Source organism: Anolis carolinensis, chromosome 6 (assembly GCF_035594765.1).
Source record: "Anolis carolinensis isolate JA03-04 chromosome 6, rAnoCar3.1.pri, whole genome shotgun sequence".
NCBI classification, from domain to species: Eukaryota; Metazoa; Chordata; class Lepidosauria; order Squamata; family Dactyloidae; genus Anolis; species Anolis carolinensis.
The window spans coordinates 28057912-28077942 of NC_085846.1; the positions used below are offsets into that span (position 1 = coordinate 28057912).

Genomic DNA, 20031 nt, shown 5'->3' on the forward strand with positions numbered 1-20031 from the left:
ATCCTGGTACTAATCAGGTCTTCCTGATCAGATGGGATATGGTGCCTTTTTAAGCCAACTGCAAATACTAGTACTGACCAATACATAGCTCTGAATTATCTTTCTCAAACTTCTTACTGAAATTAAGTCAAAATTACAACATTGGGAGGGCAACAAGTGGCTCATTCCTACTTTTAAAATGCTGGATAGTTTAACAAGTCAACTTCTGACACCATAAACCACTATCTCTCCTCCAAGCCAGTGTTACTCAAAGTGGTAGACCATGATCCATGAGATGTTAGATCTCCAGAAGGTTTAGATTCATACAGAGTTCAAAAGTATTCCCTTAATTTTTAGTAGAGAAGTCTACAGCCCCTTCCACACAGCTGTATAAAATCCACAATGAACTGGATTATATGGCAGTGTGGACTCAGATATTCCAATTCAAAGCAGATACTGTGGATGATCTGCCTTCATATTCTGGGTTATATGGCTGTGTGGAAGGGCCCTTTGGCCCCTTCTACACTGCCATATAAAATCCAGATTATCTGCTTTAAACTTTGGAAGCTTTTAAGCAGAGGCTGGATGGCCATCTGTCGGGGGTGCTTTGAATGCAATTTCCTGCTTCTTAGCAGGGGTTGGACTAGATGGCCCATGAGGTCTCTTCCTACTCTACTATTCTATGATTCTATGATTCTATAATCCAGTTCAAAGAAGATTATGTGATAATCTGGAAGATATGGCAATGTAGAAGGGGCCTATGTATCCTAAGGTAAAGGTAAAGATTTTCCCCTGACATTATGTCTAGTCGTGTCCAACTCTGGGGGTTGGAGCTCATCTCCATTTCTAAGCCGAAGAGCCGGCGTTGTCCATAGACACCTCCAAGGTCATGTGGCCAGCATGACAGCATGGAGCACAGCTACTTTCCCACGGGAGAAGTACCTATCAATCTACTCACATGTGCATGTTTTCAAACTGCTAGGTTGGCAGAAGTTGGGGCTAACAGCAGGAGCTCACCCCGCTCTCTGGATTTGAACTGCTGACCTTTCAGTCAGCAAGTTCAGCAGCTCTGTGGCTTAACCTTCTGCACCACCGAGGGCTCTTATTTATCCTAACATACTGCAAAACCCAGGTATCTGTAAGACAAAGCCATGGCAGTTAAAATAGTATTCAAAGAACTTTAATTTTGCAGTGTAGCTCAGTACTATTCAAAGTGGCGGTCCATGGACTGCAGCTGTTGGTACCTGGGGAGTTTCCAGGAAAGTAAGAATTGTAGCCAGAAGACACAAAAACAGTATTGCTCCCTGGCACAAATGGGAAAAGATACCAGTCTCCCGGATCAGATAGCTTCAGAAGAATTGATCTAGACGGATATTCAGAAAGAGATCTGTCGGGATGCTATGTTGATGAAGAGAAAATGATACCAAGTCTGTCTCGGGGATGCATTTCTGCTCATACCCATCTCTCTAGGCAGAGCAATGGGGAGAAGGCAGATTGAGCCTATTTGTAGACCACCAAGGGAATTAGAATGTGTTTACTTACAGGCAGCTGACCACCTGGATAACTGCAGAGAAGATACTATGCACATTTTAAAATCATATTCAGCATTCCCAAGCCTAGAAATGAATTATCGATTCACTGGCATCCAAGCAATACAGCCAGATTTAGATATTGTGCAGGTTTCCATGTCATTTGCTCCAACTCAGCAAGGGCTTCAGGTTAGCTGCGATTCGGCAGTAGGGACAATACAAAGCCCTTTCTCCCTCTGAAATTAGACTGCAGAAATAAAGAAAGCCTGGCAGTAAACAGAAGTAGGAGTAGATTCGTGAAATAAAGGATTTCGGCATGAGCTGTAGTTCTGGGGGAATAAACCTAGTCCCTTGACTGAGCAAGTGCTGAGCGTAACCTTGGCCTGCAGTCCCACATCCTCCCCTTCTTAGTTGCTAGTTTTTATCTGGCTCTGTGTGACAGATCTTGGACATACCTTAGAAAAGTTTTCTTTTCTGAAGGTTAGAAACTAAATGTTCCATAATCCAACCCAGCCAGCATAGCCAAGTTCTCTGCAGCTTCTTATTTTCTATTAGTCACTCTTTCCATGACATAATTCTTGTACTCGTTGCAAGTAAAAGATGGTCCCAATTTGATCTTTTAAGGAATACTCTTGAAATATGTCATTAAAGTACATATGTATGTTAACACTCTTCAAGAGTAAGTCCCTTCCATGGAAAGTGAAATCTCTGAAGTGCCAAACAAACAGATATTTGAATGGTAAACAAAAAGGTGCCATGTGGTCGGAACACAGTTCAGGACATAGGATTTATTTCCAGTTGGACTCTCATTGAGAGAAAGCTAGCTGAACACCCATCTTATTCCAGTCATATTTCACATATGTGTCAGAGATTTCAAAGGTTTAGGTAAAGGTAAAGATTTTCCCCTGACATTAAATCTAGTTGTATCCGACTCTGGGAGTTGGTGCTCATCTCCATTTCAAAGTCAAAGTGCTGGCGTTGTCTACAGATGACTCCAAGGTCATGTGGCCGGCATGACTGCATGGAGCGCTGTTACCTTCCCACCAGAGCGGCACCTATTGATCTACTCACATTTGCACGTTTTCAAACTGCTAGGTTGGCAGAAGCTAGATCTGACAGTGGGAGCTCACCCCGCTCCCCGGATTTGAATCACCGACCTTTTGGTCAGCAATTTCAACAGCTCAGCAGTTTAACCCACTGGGCCACTGGGGGCTCCTTTCAAAGGTTTAACTATGATTAAAAGCACATTCCTTAGTATGAATAAAACTAAAATTTGTCAAGGGCTAGCTGAGCTAAGACTAGACTAGTCTGCCATGCTGAATGCAAATCCCTCTCTATCTAGGGATGTGGGAGATTAATACTTAGAATAGGCCACTGAAATCAATGGCATTTATGTTAGGTATGGTTTGAGTCTCATGGATTTTCAATCTAAGGCCCCTTCTACACTGCCATATAAAATCCACATTATCTGCTTTGAACTGGATTATATGGCAGTGTAGACTCATATAATCCAGTTCAAAGCAGATAATGTGGATTATCTGATTTAATAATATGGATTATATTGCAGTATAGAAGAGGCCGAAGTAGAACTGGATCTGGAAACCAATTGCATGGCCTGATCTGCTGGAAGATAATGCATCAATCATGTAACACCTTCATGTTAACGCTGCTGCTGTTATTGTGGGATTTCAATCCTCCATGGCTCCACATCTTCTCTATCACTTCCTTTCTGCTTAGGCAGCAGAGCAGTTCTGCCAACAGATTGGTCTATCTCTGAGCGAGCTTCCGGAAGAGCACTTTTATGAACAGAAGAGATTTAAAATTAATCTTAACCCACATATCTATGAGTATTGTTCTGTAAATCTATGAAGATACCTTAACTTGTTTGCACAAGAATGGGAAATACACCCAAATATGTTCATGTCTTCAATTGATAATCCTTAAGAACAGCTGATGAAGCACTGGGCAGCAGAACATACCAAACTCAGTACCAAATACTACCGTTCTATGGCCTCTTCTACATTGCCATATGAAATCCAGAGTCTAACTGGGAATAAATCCTATGTCCTGAACTGTGTTCTGACCACATGGTACCTTTTTTGTTTTCCATTCAAATGTGTGTCTGTCTGGCATTTCAGAGATTTCTACTTTGAACTGGATTATATGGCAATGTAGACTCATCTAATCCAGTTCAAAGAGGATCATCTGTATTACCTACATTGATAATCTGGATTATATGGCAGCGTAGAAGTGGCCTCTGTAAACATCTTGTGTCCTGTTACCTGGTGGAATAGACACTTTGCATAGCGCTGAACTTGGAAGTAACAAGTTACAACTAACACACAGTAACTAAGAGTGGGAAAAAAATTCAAAAACAAGGGTATGATACTATCACATCTCCAAAGTAACACAATGATAAAACTGTAACAGTTTACAGTCTCTAGCTACGGTACATTTAAAGTTACAGTAGAGTCTCACTTATCCAACATTCTGGATTATCCAACGCAGTCTGCCTTTTAGTAGTCAAAGTTTTTTCAATACATTGTGATGTTTTGTGCTAAATTTGTGAATACAGTAGGTAAAGGTAAAGGTTTTCCCCTGACATTACGTCCAGTCATGTTTGACTCTGAGGGTTGGTGCTCATCTCCATTTCTAAGCTGAAGAGCCAGCGTTGTCCGTAGACACCTCCAAGGTCATGTGGCCGGCATGACTACATGGAGCTCCGTTACCTTCCTGCCAGAAGGTACCTATTGATCTACTCACATTGGCATGTTTTCGAACTGCTAGGTTGGCAGAAGCTGGGGCTAACAGCGGGCGCTCACTCCGCTCCTGGGATTTGAACCTGGAACCTTTCGGTCTGCAAGTTCAGCAGCTCAGCGCTTTAACACACTGCGCCAACGGGGCTCCAGTAATTACTACATAACATTGCTGTGTATTGAACTGCTTTTTCTGTCAAATTTGTTGTAAAACATGATGTTTTGATGCTTAATTTGTAAAATCATAATGTAATTTGATGTTTAATAGGATTTTCCTTAATCCCTCCTTATTATCCAACATATTCGCTTATCCAACGTTCTACCGTCCCGTTTATGTTGGATAAATGAGACTCTCCTGTATTGTTTAAAGGCATTTTTGAGAAGCATTTTGACAGGAGTTTTGTGACGTTTTCTTACCACATCTACAAGCCAAAATGCAATGACCACCCACCAATTAGAAACCCATAAATTGAAGATAATTTACATAGATGCTTTCTTGTTATATTTTCATTGATTCAGTGGGGTTTTTCTCATTGGGGATAGACACTGGATTTTAGCCAAACAAAAAGTAACAAGCAACATAACAAGTACTGCAACAGGTTACTAAAATTAAAGCCTGCAAGATATAGTGACAACTTAAAAAAACACAGAACATAATGGATAAGCAGAGTTACTTCATGGGAAGGGGTTTTTTTTAAATCGTATCAGAAGCGACTTGAGAACATACTGCAAGTTGCTTCTGGTGTGAGAGAATTGACCGTCTACAGAGACGTTGCCCAGGAGATGTCTGAATACGTTACCATCCTGCTTGGAGGCTTCTCTCGTGTCCCCATAAGCTAGAGCTGACAGACGGGAGCTCACCTCACCTCGCTTTCAGGTCAGCAATGCAACCTTCAGGTCAGCAGACCAGCCAGCACAAGGATTTAACCCATTGTGCCACAGCAGCTCCATTAAGGAAAGGTTTGGGTTACAATACGAAGCTGACTGGAGGATTGGTTCCATCTGCTACAAGGCAGTAGCTTTTGTTTACGCTGTAATTTTCAAATTCTCTAAGTAGGATTGTAAGTGTGGCAGTGGTACCCAGAGGTCAACATATCTGTTGCTTTTGTTTATTGCCTTTTTTGCCCCATGGAACCAGAACTATTCCTTCTGCCCAGCATCACCATTTCAATTACAAGGTGGGAGGGGGAGAAAGAAGCCAGGGAATTGAAAGCAATTAAGCAAATATCTTCTTCGTCACAGCCAAGTAACTAGCAGACGGAAACAGAGGCTATAGTCCTCCTTGCAAAAAGAAGATCCACAAAGATTTGCTTTCCAGACAGCGGCTGGTACACGGTGTTATTTAGAACAACCTGTTTGGAAAGGATTCCACGGGGCCATTTAGACTCACCCTGCATCTCAAAATATGGCAAAGCAAAAATGTGCACCCAGAAAAAAAACTGTGTCTAAACCCTTTGACAAAAGATCCAAGACAGCATGGTTTCTGACATTTACACTCCCTCTCCCAGTTCATTACCCCAGCAGGACTGATGACTTGAAGGTTGGGTTGCTGACCTGAAGGTTGCTGGTTCGAATTCAACCCAGAGAGAGCATGGATGAGCTCCCTCTATCAGCTCCAGCTTCATGTGAGGTCATGAGAGAAGCCTCCCACAAGGATGGTAAAACATTTTTAAAAAATCCAGGCATCCCCTGGGCAACGTCCTTGCAGGCGGCTAATTGTCTCACACCAGAAGCGACCTGCAGTTTCTCAAGTCGCTCCTGACATGAAAAAGAATCTAGAAGAAGCAATAAATTGTCATGCTTACTATGAACAACCTCCCCAAAAGTCAAAAAAATATATATTTTGGGATTTTGATATCAAAATCCATAATTTTGGCCCCAAAACATGCCCTCGACTTATACATGAGGTTGACTTATACATGAGTATATATGGTAGTTAAAGGCCATTCCACAAAGAGGAAGCTCCAATGCTTCTAGCCCACCATTGCCACTGCTACCATTTTCCCATCCAGGCTTCCAAAATCCCACCCAGATACTGAAAATGACCAGAAGCAGCACTGCTGTAGAGAGAGTAGAGGAGGTCAATGTTTCTCCTAGAAATGGCTTGTCCGACCTGTGGCCTGTGGGCCACCTATTAAGGCGGTCCAACACAAAATTGCAAACTTACTGAAAACAAAAACGGTTTTTCGTAACTGAATTGTGTGCTTCTCGAGTGCAAACTCTGTAGACGGCAACAGAATGCAATGGAATAATCAGAGCATGTTATGTGTACTAATATCAGAGTATTATCTGAAATTCATATTATAATTGCAAACAGTTCAGCCAAAAGACCTGCTTGACAATTTTAAAAGACTCTCTGAACAGGGCAGTGCATAATAAGGATTATTATGCAAGGACTTTTTTTACTTATCTGTGGTGGCAGATATCATGGAAATTATGCACAGACCCATTTTTGGCTCATCAGTTATCAGTGCTAGCGTATTTTATGTTTGTCCCAAGATAATTTTTCCTTTTCAAATATTGGCCCAGGGAAGCCAAAAGGTTGGGCATTACTGTCCTAGAGCAAATTGAACTCTCACCATTTACCACGCTACACAGAAAAGAGGGTGGTTTCTTTTTATAAGAGTTAAAGTACAATACTTACATCAGTCCTTGAACAGTTAACCAAGATTTCTGGGATTGACATTATTATTAAAATCTGTGGACTTATGCATGAGTCCAGTATGTCTCCTTCAAACTATCTCCTTCAAACAGCATGGTGAATATAGTTCAAACGAGTAGGTTTTCTAAAGCTTTCTACCCCACTGACTTATACCGCTAAGAAACTACCGGACTTGGTAATTTGAATGTATATTAATATACATAAAGGCTAGAGACTTTACATTTGACAATTAAAAGGTAAGCAAAAGTAAAAAGAAATTGAAAGCAATTGTTCACAAATTTGGAATTTGCATGACGAGGTGGGTAGAAGAATTGCCTTACCTATTTTCAGGGACATTTTCAAATATTGTACATAAATAATACATTTAATATGCAAAATGTGTACACTAAGACCCTTCATACCCATGGGAGATATATTCTTGGACAGATAACGCTTACCTGAAACTGCAGGTACAACCAAATTTGTGAAATTACTTGACTTCCAACTCCAACATCCTACAGATTCACCCTGGAGGACCTAGAAATTCCTAGCATGTATTCTCCCCAATGTTTTGCTAGGTTCTCCGGGGCAACTGGATAGTAAATTATGGAGAGAGGCCGTTTCCTCTCCCTGCATGCAGGTAAGTCAAATTGTGGGTACAAGTTTCACTGTCACACAGCTCTTACGATATGCAAGAAATCTCTGTTGCAAACCTACACAGCTTATATACATATGTAAGCAGGAGAATATACACATGACTTTCCACTTCATCTAAACAGCACCAAAAACATTTGGAATTGTATAATGATGTTTTAAGAGTTCCTATACGAATTCCTTTTCTATCTATTACTTTACAGACTCTATCTATAGAGGACCCAGTCAAATAATGTGGGTGACCTTAAACACACTGTACTCAGGCTCACTGTTTTCCATCTTACTTTTTGTTGTGGACCTTCAAGTTGTTTCTGACTTCTAGTGATCTCAAGGTGATGCTATCATAGGTTTGTTTGTTTTGTTTTATTTTTTATTTTATTTGGGGGGGGGGGGTTGCAAAATTTGTTCAGGGTTGGGTTGCCTTTGCCTTCCTCTGAGGCTGAGAGTATGATTCATGCAAGATCACCCAGTGGATTTCCATGGCCAAACAGGGATTTGAAACCCAGTTTCCAGAAGCATAGTCCAGCACTCAAACAACAGTCCCACACTCCCAGAATGATTCAGTCTCCTAGAATCCTAGAATCATAGAGTTGGAAGAGACCTTGTGGGCCATCCAGTCCAACCCCCCTGCCAATAAGCAGGAAAATCGCATTCAAAGCAACCCTGACAGATGGCCATCCAGCCTCTGTTTAAAAGCCTCCAAAGAAGCAGCCTCCACCACACACCAGGGCAGAGGGTTCCACTGCTGAACAGCTCTCACAGTGAGGAAGTTCTTTCTAATGTTCAGGTGGAATCTCCTTCCCTGTAGTTTGAAGCCGTTGTTTCGTATCCTAGTCTCCAGAGCAACAGAAAACAAGCTTTCTCCCTCCTCCCTATGACTTCCCCTCACATATTTGTACATGGCTATCATGTCTCCTCTCAGCCTTCTCTTCTGCAGGCTAAACATGCCCAGCTCTTTAAGCCGCTCCTCACAGGGCTTGTTCTCCAGACCCTTGATCCTTTTAGTCGTCCTCCTCTGGACACATTCCAGCTTGTCAACATCTCCCTTAAATTGTGGTGCCCAGAATTGGACACAGTATTCCAGGTGTGGTCTGACCAATGCAGAATAATTCTCTTAAGGAGAGTTATATTCCTAACTCTCCTTAAGAAGACAAGTTTAGCAATCTGGTTGCCGACAGGAATGGATTATAATTATTATGTTTATTTATACCCCACATTTCTCTCCACATGGACTCAAAATGGACTTTGTGAGGGAGGCATCAACATGTATAAAGCAAACTACATTTAAAACTTTCAGAAAGATTAGCTTGAACCCCTTTAGAACAGCACTCTAGACGCCCCCCCCCCCCCCAACTAAAGCACAACTGATAGAAGAATACATGGCCAAAAAATCTTTCTGCAGATTGCAGTTGTAGCCAGAAAGTGGCAAAGATTGAACTGCACATTAAGCTGTAATTGTTCTGTTTCTCTTATGGGGTCATGATCAATGAAACTATACAACATGTGTATAGAAAGAGACATGCAAATAGCTGAGCCATTTGAAAATTTTGTTTACAATTCTAGTCCAACCACTTCAACTGCTGAAGAGGCAGGCTGGCTTTCTGTACAAAATTACCACAATTACACTGAGAAGTGAGAACCAGCAGGAGGAAATAATTCCGGCATTCAACTATGATTCTGGAAACCAGGATTCAAATCCTTTCTTGCTCATGGAAACCCATTAGATCAGCGTCCCCAGGTGTTTTAGCCTACAACTCCCAGAAATCTCAGCCAGTTTGTTAGGATTTCTGGGTATTGAAGGCCAAAACATCTGGGGACCCACAGGTTGAGAACCACTGCATTAGATGATCTTGAGCAGGTCTCATCCTCTCAGCCTCAGAGGAAAGCAAAGGCAACCCCAATTGAACAAATCCTGCCAAGAAAACCCAATGATAAGTGTGGTATAAGGTGCCCTACTACCTTACAAGATACTGACTCTGTTGGGTTGTGAGTCTGTCCATCCACTGGTTCAGCAGCGAACATTACAATAAGTTCCCTACAAGGTTGCCATAAGTGAGAAACAACTTCATGGCACTCAACAAGAAACATTATGAAATACGTTATCTCTTGGGCATGCAATAACACCATTCAACATGAGAAGCTTCACCTTTCAATAAGTCCTTTTCCATTTTTATCACAGTCTCAGGAGTAACCTGCTGAGCCCTGTAAGGGCCACTGGTAACCCCAAACTGAAGTCCAATGATCGCTGTAGTAATACGAGCCTATCTGCATATAAGAAGGAAAAAGACTGTTGGTGCATGGTAAGCTCATAGCACAGCTTGCTTCTGCTATTTCACATGGTTTACAGATAAATAGATTGCAGGGATGTTATTTCACAGTTCTCAAATCATTTCAATGAGGAATACAATTGAGGGGACTGGAACCCAAAATTCAGACAGCCTGCCTTCCCCAACGTCATTCAAAATTCATGCAATGGCAGCTGCTTACCCATGAAGCAAAGAGCATAAAACAAGGCATACAAGCCAGACCAAAGGCATACCTCGTCCAGTGTCAGGTTCCCACAGTAGGCAGCCAAATGCCCCTATGACAAACCTAAAATCAGTGCATGACGATTACCTGGGAAAGAATCCCACTGGACCATTGCAGCACACCAAAATATTTGGGAGTTACCCTGGACCATGCTCTGACTTACAGGAAGCACTGCTTGACTATCAAGCAAAAAGTGGGCACTAGAAATAACATTGTACGAAAACTGACTGGCACAACCTGGGGATCACAACCAGACACAGTGAAGACATCTGCCCCTGCGCTTTGCTACTCTGCTGCTGAATATGCCTAATGTGGAATACATCTCACTATGTTAAAAAACAATGGATGTGGCTCTTAATGAGATATGCTGCATTATCACAGGATGTCTATGCCCTACGCCACTGGATAAATTATACTGTTTAGCTGGCATTGCACCACCTGACATCCGCCAGGAAGTAGCAGCCAACAATGAAAGGACCAAGGCATTGACATCTCCAGCCCATACTCTGTTCAGATATTAGCCAGCACACCAACGCCTTAAATCAAGAAATAGCTTTCTAAGATCTACAGAGATACTCGCAGGAACACCTCAGCAAGCAGGAGTCCAAAAGTGGCAGGCTAAAACCTGGAACCTCAATCAGTGGCTGACGCCAGATGAGAGACTCCCTCCTGGGCACACAGAAGACTGGGAGACTTGGAAGGTACTGAAAAGACTGTGTTCTGGCACCATGAGATTCAGAGCCAACCTTAAGAAATGGGGCCACAAAGTGGAGTCCACGACATGCGAGTGTGGAGAAGAGCAAACCACAGACCACCTATTACAATGCAGTCTGAGCCCTGCCACATGCACAATGGAAGACCTTCTAATAGCAACACCAGAGGAACTCCAAGTGTTCTGCTACTGGACAAAAGATATTTAGTATCAATGCCAAAATTTTGTGTTTTGAAATACATTACAACTTGTACCCTCAGTTTACTTCTGACATGAGAAATAAACAGTGCATGAATGTCATAACATCCTCTGCTATTGTTTTCATATTTTGTCCCCACAATGACCAACCAAGTACTCCATGAGAAGCCATAAGCAGCCCACAACAGTGCATGGTGTTGTTCTCATAGGCAACGGTATGCAGGATTCTCTCTGCTACCAGAGATAATGAATTTAGCTTTTGTTTTGCCCTGTCTTTCTCCCCCAACTGAGACTTAATGTGGCTAATTAAATGAGTAAAACAAGTACAGTTTAAAAACAGTCTGAACTAAAACAACTTCAAAAGCACATCATGGCCGCCATTAATTGCCTCCCCCTCCACAATCTGCCTTATTCGTCTCATTTTAAATCCATTCAAGCTCACATCTATCATTACATCTTGTTGAAGTGCATTCCACAATTTAGCTATGCGCAATACTTCATCGTGGCCTCGTGGTAAGAGCAGTCAGGGTCCACTCTTGCCACAGGAAGGATAACAGAAGCATTTAGTTGAAGGCAGATATGATCTGGAAGCCATATGACAGTTGGAGGCCAAGATATGAGGGTTGGAGGAAAATAGAAAATAAGGATCCAAATACAAAACATTCCGTTTATGGGTGATAGGCTTTGGCGACATAACCTTGCAACAGAAGGGAACAAAGATGCCGCGATAGAGAGCTGAATGTTTTGTACTAGAATCTTTATTTTCTATTTTTACCCCTCTCTCACATGTACAGCACCATACAGAAACAGAACTTACCAGCCTACTGGGTAAGCTGGGAAAGAGCTTGGGGAGGGGGGAGTAGTGCCTGACTGGTAAGGAGAAATGTACTCTGTTTGTACCCAGAGGCATTCTTCTCTATTATTGCTTCACAAATCAGGTTCTGAAGGGTGAGCTTGGACTCTAGTCTGCACAGTTTCGTTAGGCACTTATGGGGGAGAAGGATATGGTAGAGGCATGGAAGAATACCATAGTTAGAATTTGCTGCGGAGGGAGCAAACTGTCACAGAAGACAATGGGATCAATTTGATAGACAGATTACAGGTTGAATAGGTGGAGAAATTAACCCTGGAAAGTAATAGGTGATAGGGGGAAAAATCTACAGGTCAAGGAGATTTGGTTGCAACTGTTTGTTTATAATTCATTATATGTATTTTGCATACTGGGATCCCACCTTTCTTTAGTCACAGAACTTAAGGGGGAATACTTGTGACTTCCCAGGTTGCCTCCAATCCCAAGATCTGACAGATTAGATGGGCAAGGAACAAATTCTGAGTCAAAGCAATCAATAAGGAGTAGGGTAGCTTAAGGACACAACCAAAATGCAACCAACACAGAAAAAGTACAGGGAGAACCACACCATACAACGGGGTGGTTATGGGAAGTACAAAGCAATACCCAGGAAAGACAAGTGCAAAACGATGGGAAATGGGGAGGCATCCACGTCAAGACGGTGTGAGACGGGGCGTCAAGGTGGTAGGAGTAGAAAGGAAACGGGAACAGATGGAAAGGCCAACAAACAGCGGGAATGTGGGTGCAGAGTCCTTAGCAGATAGCAGCCTAGTAAGAGAAGAGGGGGAAAGTTGTAGGGAAAGAAGGGGAAGCTCGAAGTGTAGAATCTGGCACAAGGAATGCAAGAGACCCTTCCAAATGAGGAACAGGATGGGAAAACAAACAGTAAACAGAGAGAGGGCCGCAGGTTAGTAGGAAGTACAGTATCATGGAAGGAAGGAGATTGGGAAAAATGCAAGCAGAGCAATTAGTTGGGAAGGAAATTCAGAGTCAGGACATGATAGAACTGGACAAGGCAGAGGGAGACCTTACAACTGGAATGAGTGGAAACCAAAAGAGGGGATTTTAGGAAAGGAATAAGGGGAGATTCAGAGGGGGGTGGCTAGTGCCTTCCACATAAGATGGAGAGGGAAGCGGAGGGGGAGGGCATGCAATGGGGTGGGGGAGAGTCAACAGATGTGGGGAGCTTGCTGAGAAGACCTGGGAGGGGGGTTGCTAATGGCAGGAGGGGGAGTCAGGCTGAAAAGCAATTCAGGAGAGGTACCACAAGATCTTATTGCTTCTGAGGGGGGTAATAGGCGCAAAGGAAGCAGCTGTGAATAACATGTCAAGGCAAGGGAGTGAAGGGAGGAAAGGGGATCCAAACTAGATGGGGAGAGTCCAAGGGGAGTCATATCAAGGGGGGGTCTAAAGGAGATGGGGAGGAGTGCCCAAAAGGAGTCTTGGGGGTTCAGATGGGAAGGAAGAACCCAAAGGGAGTCAAATGAGGAGTCCAAATCAGATTGGGGAGGGGTGGGGGAAGAAAACCCAAAAGGAGCTATTATTATTATTATTATTATTATTATTATTATTATTATTATTAATTTACATGTCGCTTTTCTCCCTAATGGGACCCAAAGCGGCTCAAACATAATACAATACAAATCAAAGCACATTTAACATAAAATACAAGACAAAAATCATACAAAACACAACAACATCCAATAATAAGACATAAATAAATGTTAAACATTCAAAACATTCAAAACCAATTGCAATTATTGTGGAGACTCATCAATTAAATAGTATATTTCGCTAAGCTCGGTCATCAGTGATAAACATGACCCAGTGAGAAAATTAAGAGAAGTCTCCACACAAAATATAAATAAAAAATGACAAAAATAAAGAATAAAGAATAAAATCTGAAAACAAAACAAAAACAAAAAGTCCCCACTAAAGCCGAAGAAGAATAGAGTCAAAAGAAAGTTGAACATTGGCAGAGAAGTCAACAACCCCAATCCAAGCCAAATATGGGGTCCAAATCAAATGGGGAGGGAGAGCCCAAGAGGAATTAAACGGGGGGGGGGGTGCAAACCAGATTGAAAGGGAGAGCCCAAGAGGGGTCATATGAGGGGTTTCAAGCTAGACGGAGAGGGAAATCCAAAGGGGAGTCATATCGGCTGGTCCAAAACAAATGGGGATGAAGAACCCAAGGGGGTCATATGGGCTGGTCCAAACCCCCAGCCCCAAGAAGAGACTATGGGTCCAGACCAAATGAGGGGGTCTGAAGCCCAAAAGTAGTTATGGAGGGGGGGGGGAACAGATGGGATGGAAAAGGTAGTGAAGAGTCACATGGGGGGTCCAAAATTAGATGGGGAGGGAATGTTCATGTGAAATCATATGGAGAGGAAGAAGCCAATGGGAGCTTTATGGCGGGGGGGGGGGGGCAGATCTGGGAAAGAGGGGGAGAAAATCCAAAATGAGTTATATGGGGTCCAAAGCAAATGGGAAGGGAGAGCCCAAGTGGAATTAAAAGGGGGAATGCAAGCCAGATGTTAAGGGAGAACTCAAGTGGGGTCATATTGGGTTTTCAAGCTAGATGGAGAAAGAAACCCAAAGGGGAGTCAAATGGGCTGGTGCAAAATAGGTGGGGAGGAATGGGTCCAGACCAGATATGGGGGTCCGGAGCCCAAAAGTAGTTACAGGGGGAGAGGGGGCAGATGGGATGAAAGAAGTAATGGGGAGTCACATGAGGGGTCCAATACTAGATGGGGAGGGAAAGCTCAAGTGAAGTCATATGGTGAAAGGATTCAAACCAGATGGGGAGGAAGAAGCCAATGGGAGTCATATGGGTGATGTCCAAAGCAGATCTTGGAGGGATGGGGGAGAAAACCCCAAAGGACTTATATGGGGTCCAAAGAAGATGAAGAAAGACAGCTGAAGAGGAATTAAAGAGCGGGGAAGTGCAAATCAGATGGAAAGGGAGAACCCAAGAGGGGTCATATGGGGTTTTCAAGCTAGATAGTGAAAGAAACCCAAAAGGGAGTCATATGGGCTAGTCCAAAACAGATGGGGAGGAAGAACCCAAGGGGTCATATAGGGTGGTCCAAACCCAAGGAGAGACTATGGCTCCAAAACCAGATGTGGAGGTCTGGAACCCAAAAGTAGTTATTGGGGGGGGGGGCAAAACAGATGGGATAGAAGAGATAGTGGACAGTCACATGGAGGGTCCAAAACTAGATGTGGAGGGGAAATTCAAATAAAGTCATATGGGGAGGAAGAACCCAAGGGGGTCATATAGGGTGGTCCAAACCCAAGGAGAGACTATGGCTCCAAAACCAGATGTGGAGGTCTGGAACCCAAAAGTAGTTATTGAGGGGAGGGCAAAACAGATGGGATAGAAGAGATAGTGGACAGTCACATGGAGGGTCCAAAACTAGATGTGGAGGGGAAATTCAAATAAAGTCATATGGGGAAGAAGAACCCAAGGAAGTCATATGGGGTGGTCCAAACCCATGGGTCCTGACTAGATGTAGGGATCCGAAGCCCAAAAGTAGTTATGGGAGGGGGGGGGGGGCAAAACAGATGGGATGGAAGAGGTAATGGGGAGTCACATGAGGGGTCCAACACTAGATAGGGAGGGAAAGTTCAAGTGAAGTTAGATGGGGAGGGGGTTCAAATCAGAGGAGGAGGAAGCCAAAGGGGGGTCATATGGGCTGGTCCAAAACAGATTGGGAGCAAGAACCTAAAGGCATCATATGAGGTGGTACTAACCTGAGGAGTGATTATGGATCCAGACCAGATTTGGGGGTCTGGAACCCAAAAGTAGTTATTGGGGAGGGGGGGCAAAAGAGATGGGATGGAAGAGGTAGTGGAGGGTCACAGGAGGGGTCCAGTATTAGATAGGGAGGGAAAGCTCAAGTGAAGTCATATGGGGAGGGGGTTCAAAGCAGATGGGGAGGAAGAAGCCAATGGGAGTCGTATGGAGGGAGTCCTACCCAGATAGGGAGGAGAGTCCAAGATGAGTTATAATATATGGTTGCAAGGAGGGGAGGCAGAGCCCAAGGAGAGTCTCCATCCCAAACCAATGGGAGGAAGAGCCCCAGTAGAGGCTTCCCAAGCTCTTCTCGATTCAAACGTTGGGCCGAGGCCATTGAGCCCACCGCCGGAAGCCCCCTCGATGGGGGGAGGGAAGTGTGGGGCCAGATCTCCCCCTTCCTCCCCCCCCCCCTTCGGGAGCAGCATCCCATTCCTGGGGGGGGGGAGGCAGAGCCACCTTGCTAACCCAATATGCACAATGTACACAAAGGCTTCCTTAGGCCAACATCCGCTCCCCTTCCTCCCCCCTTCCCAGGCCATTCCTGGGGAACAGATCGGACTCACCTGGCCCCCCAGCTCTTTGCAGAACGGCGGTCCATGCCGAAGAGAGGGCTGTGGAGCAGGAGTGGGGCTGTGGAGGGGGGAGAGGCTGGCCTGGCTCGCTTCTCCTCTCCCCCTCCCCTCCTTCCCCTCTTTTGTTGCTCCTCCGGCGCTCCCCCTCCCTCCCTCCCTCCCTCCCTCCCTGCTTCCTTCCTTCCTTCCTCTCCTCCTCCTTCAGGCTCACACCACCGTCAGGCTCGGCTGGCCAAACCCACGTGGTGGCTTCCCCTTTGGAGGGCCCGACACACCTCCCCCGGGACCCCCAGAATAAAGCGGGGCCCGTTGTGTGGGGCCAGGAGAAAGCTCTGGGCCACCTTCTCCCCGCCGCCCTGGCGCCTGGGCTGCTCGGCTGGCCTGGTGTCGCCTCCTCTTGCCTTCCTTCCTTCCTTCCCTCCCTCCCTCCCTCCTTCCCTCGCAAGCCTTGCCTGCCACTTCCAGCTCCAGTTTCCTGCTCCCGATCAGCAGCACACGCAGCAGAAAGCAGGAAACAGAGCGAAAGAATCACAGAGCCCAGCCGTCCCCGCGTTGCCTTCGGCGCCCTCCCTTCTCCTTAAGGCTCAGCGCTGCTCTCACCCGTCCCCTCGCGTCAGGACTCCCTGCGAAAGGAAACTTAGGGATCAGCCTTCAAGGAGCCCCATAGACCCTTCTTTGTTGCTTTTAGCCCCACTGTCCAATCCGTGCAATTTTGGCATCACTCTTAACTGCTATGGCTCAATGCCATGGGATGGTGGGAGTTGTAGTTTGGCAAGCCGCCTCCGCCAAAGAAGGCTGGTGCCTCCCCAAATTGCAATTCCCAATTAGGGATCAGCCTTCAAGAAGCCCCTTTGTTGTTTCGATTCAAACTGTAGAACAGGGGTCCCCAAACTTAGGCCCGGGGGCCGGATGCGGCCCATCGAAGCCATTTATCTGGCCCCAACGGCACAAGGGCAAAAGGGGGCTGGGCAAAATGACCAGTTAGGGTCTCTTCTCTTCCAACCCTCATTATTATTATTATTATTATTATTATTATTATTATTATTATTATTATTAACATTGAGGCTGGGTGGCCATCTGTCAGGGGTGCTTTGCTTGTGCTATTGGTGCACAAAGGCAGAAGAGGGTTTGACTAAATGGCCCATGGGGTTTCTTCCAACCCTCTTTATTATTATTATTAACATTGAGGCTGGGTGGCCATCTGTCAGGGGTGTTTTGCTTGTGCTTTCGGTGCACAAAGGCAGAAGGGGATTGGACTCAATGGCCCAAAGGGTCTATTCCAACCCTCTTTTTGTTGTTGTTGTTATTTATTTATTATTGCTCGGTGGCCAACTATAGTCCGGCCCTCCAACAGTCCGAAGGATCGTGAACTGGCCCCCTGTTTAAAAAGTTTGGGGACCCCTGCTGTAGAATGTAGATAGAAATCCATGCAATTTTGACATCACTCTTAACAGCCATGGCTCAATGCCATGGGATGGTGGGAGTTATAGTTTTGCAAGCCGCCTCCACCAAAGACCAAATTACAACTCCCAATGATTCCATAGCATTGAGTCATGGCTGTTAAAGTGGTGTCAGCCTGCATTAATTGTACAGTGTTGAATTTATTGTACAGTGTAGGACAGGCACAGGCAAACTTGGGCCCTCCATGTGTTTTGGACTCCAACTTCCACCATTCCTAACAGCCTCAGCCATTTAAACTTGGGGAAATGAGGAAGGCAATAAAGAGTCCATGCTTGAGCTTCACATTGAAGTTATCAGGGCTACAGGGAAACAGGCGTAAGATGAAATGAGGAAAGAGGTAGGAAGAACTCAGGCTGGATCTACACTGCCCTACATCCTGGGATCTAATTCCAGATTATCTGCTGTGAACTGAATTATATGAATCTATGCTGCCAGATAATCTGGGATAAGATAATCTGGGATGAGAGCCTGGAATATAGGGCAGTGTAGCTCCAGCCTCAAACTCCAGCATAGAGATGGACACCTGGTAACCCTCCAGATGTTATTGGACTGCAACTCATCAACCATGGTGTATCTGTAGCTGTTCCCTAGGAAGTATGGGCAAGAGGGCAACAAATACAGAATTGTAGAGTTGGAAGAGACCCCCAGGGCTATCCAGTTCAAACCTCTGCCATGCAGGAACACACAATCAAAGCATTCCTGACAGGTGGCTATCCATCCTCTGTTTTAAAATTTTCACCACTCTCCAGGGCAGCACATTTCACTGCTGAATAGCCCTACCACCAGGAAGTTCTTCCTGATTTATTTATCGTGTCAGAAGCGAATTGAGGATACAGTTATTACGTTTTTAAAAACACAAAGTTTAAAAAATGCCATTATACTAGATTTCCTTTAACCAGAAGCTGGCCACTTGTAGTGCCTCTGGTGTCACTGTGAGAAGGTCCTCCATTGCGCATGCTCAGGTTGCATTGTAATAAGTAGTCTGTAGTTTGCTCTTCTCTTCACTCGCATGTTGTGGACTCTCCTTTGTGGCCCCATTTCCTAAGATTGGCCCTGCATCTCATGGTGCCAGAGCACAGTCTGTCCAGTGTCTGATATTCTTCCTGATGTTTAGGTGGGATGTATTTTCCTACCATTTGAAGCCATTGCTCTGGGTCCTAGTCTCCAGAGCAGCAGAAAACAAGCTTGTCCTTCCACAATGTGACATCCTTTCAAATATTTAGACATGGAGATCATGTTCCTTCTCAGCCTTCTCCAAGCTAAACATACCCAGCTTCCTAAGTGGTTTCTCACAGGGTTTGGATTCCATATTGTTGGCCATTTTAATCACCCTTCTCTGGACACGTTCTGTTTTGTTAATCTCCTTCTTGAATTGTGGTGCCCAGAACTGGACACAGTATTCCAGGTGAGATCTCACCAAATATACATTAAAAATGCAACTGGTTTTATTCAGAACTGAGCTCTATCATTAGATGAAATAAATACAGTAGAATCTCGTTTAACCAGCCTTTGCTTATCCAACGTTCTGTATTATCTGTATTACAATCTGCCTCCCAATGGACAGTGGTCCTCTCCACATGCTGGGCACCCGCCGGATGGGGCAAGACATGATTGGCACAGACTTTAACTGTTGGGCACAGTGTCTGGCCTGCACAGCATCCGGCCTATTATCCATTATCAGATGAGATTAAAACTATGATCAAAAGTGGAACTGAACCTCAAGAAAAACTGTGAGTTAATGTTGCTTTATTATACCACATCTCTCCATGTCTGACTCCTTAGTCTCAGAGGGAATAGGGAAATGCCACCCTCCAGGAGAGTAATGTAAACATGACCAAATCATGTAATGTGAACATGACGTTTAATAAGCTTTTCCTTAATCCCTCCTTACTATCCAACATTTTCGCTTATCAAACATTCCATCAGCCTGTTTATATTGGATACGCGAGACTCTACTTTATCTTTGGTTCAAAGACAACAGCATTCTCAAATGAGGAGATAAGATTCTGCCTTTCCAAGAAGCGACGTTCAAATGTATAATTTCCTCTGATCTATTCTGTCTTACTCCAGCTCTTCCATCATGGATGGATTGGTGGAGTTGGATCTGCAATCTATTTCTTCCAGAAGGAAGGGAACTCCACAGCATTCTGGCAAATCTCTCTCTTTGCCTTTAGATCATAGTTCATTTTATTCTTGGCCTCTGTATGTAGTATTTCGGGGGGTCGGGGGGGGGGTGGACTGTCAGAAGGAAGGAAGGAAGTCTGATTCAGTTAGCTCATTTGCACATACCTAAATCTGTATCCAACCCACCGAATTTATGATGGGAAAACTAATGTAGAAGCAATAAATTT

The 20031-nt window shown here is 44.4% G+C and overlaps 1 protein-coding gene across 3 annotated transcripts in view; it reads right to left on the reverse strand.

Moving 5' to 3' along the window:
* The window catches only part of tbkbp1 (TBK1 binding protein 1), an 86205-nt gene extending 69465 nt beyond the window's left edge, over positions 1–16740 (reverse strand). For 2 of the 3 annotated variants that reach the window (XM_062984619.1, XM_062984617.1), the window contains exons 1-2: positions 16211–16363; positions 9706–9824 (exon numbers count right to left, since the gene is read on the reverse strand). In XM_062984619.1, the coding sequence (XP_062840689.1) occupies positions 9706–9727 (22 nt within the window). In that variant the 5' untranslated portion in view covers positions 9728–9824; positions 16211–16363. Of the gene's footprint in view, positions 1–9705; positions 9825–16210 lie in introns of all 3 variants that reach the window. The other variant, XM_062984618.1, reaches the window with a different exon arrangement.
* Between the last annotated feature and the right edge of the window lie 3291 nt (positions 16741–20031).